At 39.5% G+C, this 7,952-nt stretch overlaps 1 protein-coding gene across 1 annotated transcript; it reads left to right on the top strand.

The window, feature by feature from the left end:
* The first annotated feature begins 4,337 nt into the window (after nucleotides 1-4,337).
* On the top strand, nucleotides 4,338-7,474 carry LOC147625904 (uncharacterized). The gene is made up of 6 exons (XM_086817757.1): nucleotides 4,338-4,424; nucleotides 4,983-5,143; nucleotides 5,430-5,540; nucleotides 5,633-5,781; nucleotides 6,013-6,104; nucleotides 6,191-7,474. The coding sequence occupies exons 1-6, from the start codon at nucleotides 4,338-4,340 to the stop codon at nucleotides 7,472-7,474; spliced, it is 1,884 nt and encodes a 627-aa protein (XP_086673883.1).
* Nucleotides 7,475-7,952: the final 478 nt, after the last annotated feature.

The following is a 7,952-nucleotide window of genomic DNA, read 5'->3' as shown; positions in this document are numbered from 1 at the left end:
CTCTGTTTTTCTTGTCTCAGTTGTCAATGTGTCTCCACCTTCTTCTTCTTCATTATCATCCTCTCTATCATTCCCATCTTCTTGTCTATCATCACCCTCTCTCTCATCCTCCTGTCTATCATCCTCCTGTCTCTCTCTATCATCATGCTCTCTCTCATCCTCCTCTCTATCATCCTCTCTATCATCTTCTCTGTCATCATCCTCTCTCTCATCCTCCTGTCTATCTTCCTCTCTATCATCATCCTCTCTCTCATCCTCTTGTCTCTCATCCTCTCTATCATTCTGTCTCTCATCCTCTTCTTGTCTGTCATCCCTGTCTCTCTCATTCTCATTCTCCATCAACACTTGGCCTTGACTCTGCACTTCCTCATCAAACAATCCTCGAGACACCCTGTCGGTTGTTCTTCTTGCCTGTAATTTTTTGGAGCGTTTAGTAGGAGGTAGTAAGGAATCCATACCAGCAAAACAACAATCTTTTTGAGAACAAGAAGATCTAGTCACATAACGTTGGGAGTTGGTGTCCATTTTCAAAGATATAACTCTTCTCACAAAAAGTAAAGTAAACTACACGAATTATTCTAGGTAGTATAATCATGGGTTGGCATGGGTTGGCATGGGTAGTATAATCATGGGTTGGCATGGATTATTTAAGGTTGTATAATCATGGGTTGGCAGGGTTGGCGCAAAATATACGGATTATTCAAGGTTGAAAATAATCTCGGGTTGGCACAAAGTATACGGATTATTCAAGGCTGTAAATTCCTAATCATTAATAACAAAGTGCTCGAAAAATCCTTTTCCCAAAAAGGATTTCATTCCTCTGCAACGGCTGGAAGGAAAGGTACACTCGTGCATTTTCTACGACTATCCTCTGCAGCTATCGTCTTCTACAACTATCTTCTACTCTATTCTCTGCAGCTGTCGTCTACAACTATCCTCTTCCACAATTATCACCTGCAAATATCCTCTTCTACTCTATGCGTGTTTGCAAGCATGTAAGTCCCCCTCTCTCTATCTCTCTGTGCTTGCAATAATGTACTGCTATTGATTATTGATGGCATAGTCATGGCTCTGTAGTTTTAGCTCTACAGTGGCCATATTGAGGATCAAAACATGTCTATGTAGGGCCTCCAGGATCAACTGCGCTGAGCGCACTTGATCCTGGAAGCTCTACAATGACAAGGATGGCATAGTCATGGCTCTGCACATGCAAGTCTCGAGATAGCTTTGCAGTGGCTATGTTTAGCTCTCTGCTTGTAATAATGAACTGCTATTGATTACAATCTGGATTTTAATGGCCAATGTAAAAACTCATTCTCTACAATGACTATGATGGCATAGTCATGGCTCTGCAGATGAATTCTCGAGATAGCTCTGTAGTGGCCATGTTTAGCTCTACAGTGGCCATATTGAGGATCAAAACATGTCTATGTAGGGCCTCAAGGATCAAGTGCGCTGAGCGCACTTTATCCTGGAAGCTCTACAATGACTATGATGGCATAGTCATGGCTCTGCACATGCAAGTCTCGAGATAGCTTTGCAGTGGCCATGTTTAGCTCTACAGTGGCCATATTGAGGTGTAAATTTTCTGCTGGATAAGACATGTTTATGTAGGTCCATGTTGACATGTTTATGTAGGTCCATGTTTATGTAGGTCTGTCTATGTAAGGCCTCTAGGATCAAGTGCGCTGAGCGCACTTGATCCTTGAAGCTCTACAATGGCTCTGCAGATGAAACGTCCAGATAGCTTTGCAGTGGCCATGTTTAGCTCTACAGTAAGTAGCCATGTCTATGTAAGGTGAATTTTTTTACTGGATCAAGACATGTCTATGTAGGGCCTCCAGGATCAAGTGCGCTGAGCGCACATGATCCAGGAAGCTCTACAATAGCCATGTTAGCTCTGCAGATAAAGCATAAGCCAATGTTTAGCTCTACAGTGGCCATGTTGAGGTCTAAATTTTTTGATGGGCATGTTGAGCACTTATTTTTAATAAAAACATTGACATGTTTATTTTTAATAAACATGTGGATGCCTCCATAGATAGACAAGACATGCCTGTGTAGGGCCTCCAGGATCAAGTGCGCTGAGCGCACTTGATCCAGGAAGCTCTACAATAACCATGTTGAGGTCTAAATTTTTTGATGGGCATGTTGAGCCCTTATTTTTAATAAAAAGATAGACATCTTTTGCTAATGTGGATAGACAAGACATGCCTGTGTAGGGCCTCCAGGATCAAGTGCGCTGAGCGCACTTGATCCAGGAAGCTCTACAATAACCATTTTAGCTCTGCAGTGCAAGCATAGACAATGTTTAGCTCTACAATAACCATTTTAGCCAATGTTTAGCTCTACAGTGGCCAAGGGCTCAACATGCCCATCAAAAACATAGACATCTTTTGCTAATGTGGATGCCTCCATGGATAGACAAGACATGCCTGTGTAGGGCCTCCTAGATCAAGTGCGCTCAGCGCACTTGATCCTGGAGGCCCTACATAGATCAAAATACAAAATACAAGATCAAGACCATCTTGTGCAAGTAGACATTCATGGTCCCACACACAAAATACAAACGCAAGGAAAAGACGCACATTTAAAAAACGTAAAAGAACATACTCTCTTTCGGGCAGGTGATGCTCGGGCAGGTGATGCCCTTTGTCGTGAGGGTGAGAGTTGCAACATGAGCGCAGCAGACATCTTCATCTTCAACGTTGTTGTACTTCACAACGTTGTTGTACAGTCGTGTAAATATTTCTAAAAGTCGTGTAAATATTTCTAAAAAGGACTTCTTCTAAAAGTCGTGTAAATATTCGTGTGAATATATATTATTGTGCTTACTTGAACATTAAACCACTAAAAATTAAACCACTGTAGTACAAGGAAAAATGTGCAAATTATACTTCAAAATCGTATTGGGAAAATTACAAAACAAAATCCTTCTGGGAAAATTGCAGTACAAAATTACAAAAACAAAATCCTGGAAGGGGAAAATTACAAAACAAAAACGTACTGGGCAAATTTAGTTTTAGTCCTACTGGGAAAATTACAGGGCAAAATCGACAAAATCCTACTAGAAAAATTGCAGGACAAAATTGTGGGGAAATTTATGCATCCCCACTGTCATCTTCTTCACTGTCATCTTCTTCACTGTCATCTTTCTCACACTGGGAGTCGGGGATGTTCTCTGCATCTGCATCATAGCCTGTGCCTGTGTCTGCCTCGGGCATTTCAATTGGCATTTCTTTATGTTCTGCTTCCTCTTCCTGCTCGGGCATTTCTTCAGGCATTTCTTCATATTCCTCCTCTTCCTCCTCCTGTATTTCCTCTTCCTCTTCTTCTTCCTCGAAAGGAAAATTGTACCAGTCCACCCGAGAATATTCTGTGGTGGAATCGCTATCCGCGATTCCATCATGGCAGCTCTCATACCATTCAGCGGTATCTGGCTCCTCTGGAGCCATTTCACTATTTTCACTATTTTCTTCTTCAGAGGTATCACCCTCTGAAAATGTTGAGAAAACTAGAGATAGTAATATATAAATAGAAAGACAGAGCAGCTCCATTGTATCTTAAGAGGAGGGTGGTCTGAGAGCAACTAATAAGAAGCAATGGCAAAACAGTGCATGAGAAATAACATATAAAGAGAAGAAGGAGTTTTACCACGAGTTGATTGATTGCAACTCGTGAGTAAATATACTAAAAAATAGCTTTTCCTTTCATTAGACTTTCATTCCAAGGAAGCCTATGCCTTTTCTCACGTGTAATGTATATAGTATTGTTTTGAATATTATACTTTCTTTTTCTCACGTGTAATGTGTTTTGAATATTATTACTTTGTTTTGGATATGTGTGCTCACATTATACTTTCTTTTGGAATGTATTCCTGAAATGTAGGGATTCTGAGTCAGATGTTCAGATTTTTCTACACAAAGTTGGAGGCCCTCTTTTTAGACTGTCATTTTCACATGGGAAATGTTTATTATCAGCCGAATTAATGAAAGAAAAACTAGGTGCAGAACATGAAATTTTTATTGAAGGTCTATTGCAAACTGATGATGGTTTTGAGAGCATAGGGACAATTCCCTTGTACCATGGGATTGGTGAACATGGGTATTATATCTTAGATAATACCCTGTCATCATTTTATGTTGCAAAAGTAGCCATTGCATCAACACCACTCCCTACCCCTGGGGATATTCCTTCTGGATCTGGCAGCAAGACCTCACCTATGTGAGTGATTTCAACTTTTGAAACATGGTAAAATATAGTGAGGTTATCTTTCTTGTTTCAATTGTTGACTTTGGATTGTTGATTTTTTTCCTAGTGACTTGGATGAAGAGGACATGGAAAAGGTGGTGCATGCAGATAATTTAATTGACATTGAGGAAGGTGATCCTGCATTTGACACTGCAGTATCTGCCTTCCAAATTGTTCGTACTTTGCCGCCCAATGACATATTCCATAATATTATAAATGAATGCACATTCAAAGGAAAAGTCAAGGAGCTCCCTAAGAAGTATGAAGAAAATTGCATTTATGAGCTTTTAGATGGGAAGGGCATGGAGGGTATGGAGCACAAATATGAAGGAAATGCATGGACAAAACCCCAGACACAAACAAGAACTAATAAATCTTTTATTTTGAGAAAGAGTTTTTGTGGGGGTACCTTCCAGTGTATGAATGAAAGATGCACTTATCGATTTCGAAACAAATCACCGAATAGGCTCCATTGGAATGGCCAATTATTGAAATCCCCAAATGAAGGATGTTTGGCTTTGGGAAGTTATGGAAACTTAGAGTGTTTCTTTTGTAAGCATGTTCCAATGTGCATAAAAACATGTTCAGTGTCTGCCTACTATTTTATGCCTAAAGATCACTCCCATAGTAGATTGTTCCTTCACTATGGGAAACATACACACACAATTGCTAGAGGCATGTGTCGAGCATCTATGCGAAACATTAAAGCCTTAGTAGCTCGTGTTGTTCAGATGGACCATAATGCGGGTCCACGAAAGGTACAAATGATTGTTGCCAGGGAGTTCGTTTTGAAGGCTTTCACTGACGATGATAAAGTGATTGGAGAGTTTATGTCAGAGAGGGAACTCCAGGAGATGTCTCAAGAGCTAATATCTTTAATAAATCTCAAAAAGTAAGTTCTTCTCTATTGAATATATATATATATATATATATATATATATGTAATTTCTTAACCAACTTGGTAAATGTAGGGTGAAGCAGATGGTAATGCAAAGTCGAAAGACAAGTCGAGCACTAGGTGATGGATTTGAGGCTATCCTAGAGTTAAAAAGAAAATGCCACTTTCAGTACTTTCACGGATCAAGGTTTCCCTTGCAAGCAACCAAAAGTGATGAGAGGTGCTATCTTTTCAAGATGTCCACAACTGGCCCTGGCTCTGGCGTTGATATTGTCAATAGAATGGATGCTGCGGGGGATCGAGACCTTCGACATTCATGGGTTTGTTTTGATCATGTACACCGAGTGGAGAATGATTGGCACACAATGGGTGCACATGTGTATGATCACACGTATGTTTTAATTTTTATTCTCTTTTCAAAATGAAATGACTGTTCGACTGAGTTGTTACAATACAATAATCTTCCAAATACTCTTCTTGCAGGATTGGAGAGCTACTCACAATTGCAACTTGTGAGTTTAGAGAGGAGGATGAGACAGCACAGATAATGTTTTGGGAAAATTTGAATGCAGTTATGATCGACCATACTGGGAAATCAGCAAACTTTTTTGGCTTCATGGCCGACGAAGCAGGTGCAAATTGGAATGCTATTAGGTCAGTATATAACAATGGAGATGAGATGGTAGGAAAGGAGAGATCTTGCCTTTTTCATTGGAAGGACAATCTTCGAGTGCATACACAAAAGTATATATATGCTCAACATATGGAAAAACACAATGAAATGTGTGAGAGGTGGAGGACTGCACTAACCAAAGAGGATGCTTTAGTGCTATTCCGTAAGATACGTGCATGGTGGGCAACAGGAAAGGCAGCAGACAGAAACATTCCCAAGCTAGATAGTTGGCTTAGTTGGTGGCACTATAGAGCAAGTCGTTGGGGTCATTTTATTATTAAGGTATGTTATGTATGTTTTTTTTTTCTATGAACTTAATTCAATAGCAGTAATTAAAAAACCTATTGGTTTGGGTTTTCAATGAACAGGATGGTGAGCCTATTGTAAATGCTCTGGTACCACGGACGAACCTCTCTGAAGCCAAGCATGCTAGTTGGCTAGCAGGAGAAGGATACAAACATAAAATTAGTTTGTACGATGCATGTGTTTCAGATCTCATCAATGCTTACTTCCAGTGTGCTCGTCAAATGGCTTTTATGGAAGGAAAATATATAGGTGGAGGGCCTGACCTAGAGATATTAATTGAGAGAGCTCTTTCCAGACAAACTTCAAGCCCTTCTCCAGCTGCTACTTCAAGGGCAATTGATGATGCAGTGATGGGCACTCCAATGTTTACAAACAGGATAAATTTCAAGGGTGAGAAAAAGACTATTCGAGCTAAACGTCCACTTCATGAGGTCCATGAGGGGAATGTAGGGAGCTCTAGCCACCGACCAGAGTTTGTTTATGTGACAGTGGATAAGCATGAAAAAGGGCAAGCATCAATAAATCCAGAAGAAGGTGACGTAGCACTTCAATCATTAGAGCAAGATATTCATCAGACAAAGTGGGCATTGCGCAGGATTCCGATCTTCAATAGAGTAGAATGTAACCATTGGGTAGGAGGAAAAAAATGTAGCAGAAAGCTACGAGGCGGAGAAGTGGCACCATGCTTTTGGAGTGATTGTCAATTATCTTCTTGGAGGAAAGAAAAGTACTGCTATTTCTGTAATAATGATGTTCGACACACTTGGAAGCCTACAAAGACAATCTTACATCCACCTGCAAGTGTTCCTAATGTTTGGCCAATAGCAACAGGTACACACTTGAAAGTCAGGGAAGCTCATGATTTAGTAAAAGCTGGATTTGAGATTGGTGTACAGATTCCAAATAGTTTGCTTCAAGAGAGTGAACAAAACAAGCAAAAAATTCTTGAGGAAGATAAGCAAAAATACCCCTATCGAAAAGGTATATCTAAAGCTGCATATGCACAGATCAGTGCTGCGTTAGATATGAATGTAGAAATTATGGGAGGACATGTTCATGCAGAAGGGCAGAAGGAAATATTTAAAGTGAGGGAAATCCAGAACAAAGAAGCCCTACCCATTGAAGTAACCATTCAGAACCACCCAATATGTTCGTGTGCAGAATTCAATGATAGGTTGGTCAAAAGAAAACCATATCTTGCCTGCAAACATATCTACTTTGTTTTCCTGATGATTCTTGGACAGGATGTGAACAATAATATGCATATCCATCAGCCAAAGATTCCTAATTATATTTTGAAAGAGATGCTCACAAGATCTCAGAGGAGCCACCCACAACAATTATAGGATATACTTATAATGTTTTGAGAATATTTTGAGAATATGAATTAAACTTTTTGTACTCTGTGCGCTATATAAATAACACACTTATATTGATTGATTTAATTAAGTTCAGTGTTGTGTCAATGTTTTCAGTCATTTAATAATTAAGTTCAGTGTTATGTCAATGTTTTCAGTCATTTAATAATTAAGTTCAGTGTTATGTCAATGTTTTCAGTCATTTAATAATTAAGTTCAGTGTTATGTCAATGTTTTAGAGAGCAGCACAAGCACAAATCTGCTCGCTTGAAGGGGATAATCTATTTTTGTATTCTGTGTGATTTTTGCTCTTATTTTTGTATTCTATGTGATTTTTTGCTCTCGGCTCGCTGCTCTGGGCTCGCTTTATTGACGCACTCAGAAGGATCTTCTAATTGGATATCGATTTGTATACCACAAAAACTTGGATGTAGCATGGAGAATTTTTCATGACCTGGATGGAAAT

This window comes from Cibotium barometz, chromosome 23 (assembly GCF_041138505.1).
Source record: "Cibotium barometz isolate CiBa-2024 chromosome 23, ASM4113850v1, whole genome shotgun sequence".
In the NCBI taxonomy this organism is placed as follows: Eukaryota; Viridiplantae; Streptophyta; class Polypodiopsida; order Cyatheales; family Cibotiaceae; genus Cibotium; species Cibotium barometz.
This window is presented reverse-complemented; position numbering and strand designations above follow the sequence as displayed.

Excerpts from the sequence above, each read along its gene's own strand:
- LOC147625904 (XM_086817757.1), top strand. The coding sequence starts at position 4,338 with ATGGAAAAGGTGGTGCATGCAGATAATTTAATTGACATTGAGGAAGGT. Across the intron at positions 5,541-5,632 it reads GCACATGTGTATGATCACAC|GATTGGAGAGCTACTCACAA; the intron begins GTATGTTTTAAT and ends CTCTTCTTGCAG. Across the intron at positions 5,782-6,012 it reads CTTCATGGCCGACGAAGCAG|GAAAGGCAGCAGACAGAAAC; the intron begins GTGCAAATTGGA and ends GGTGGGCAACAG.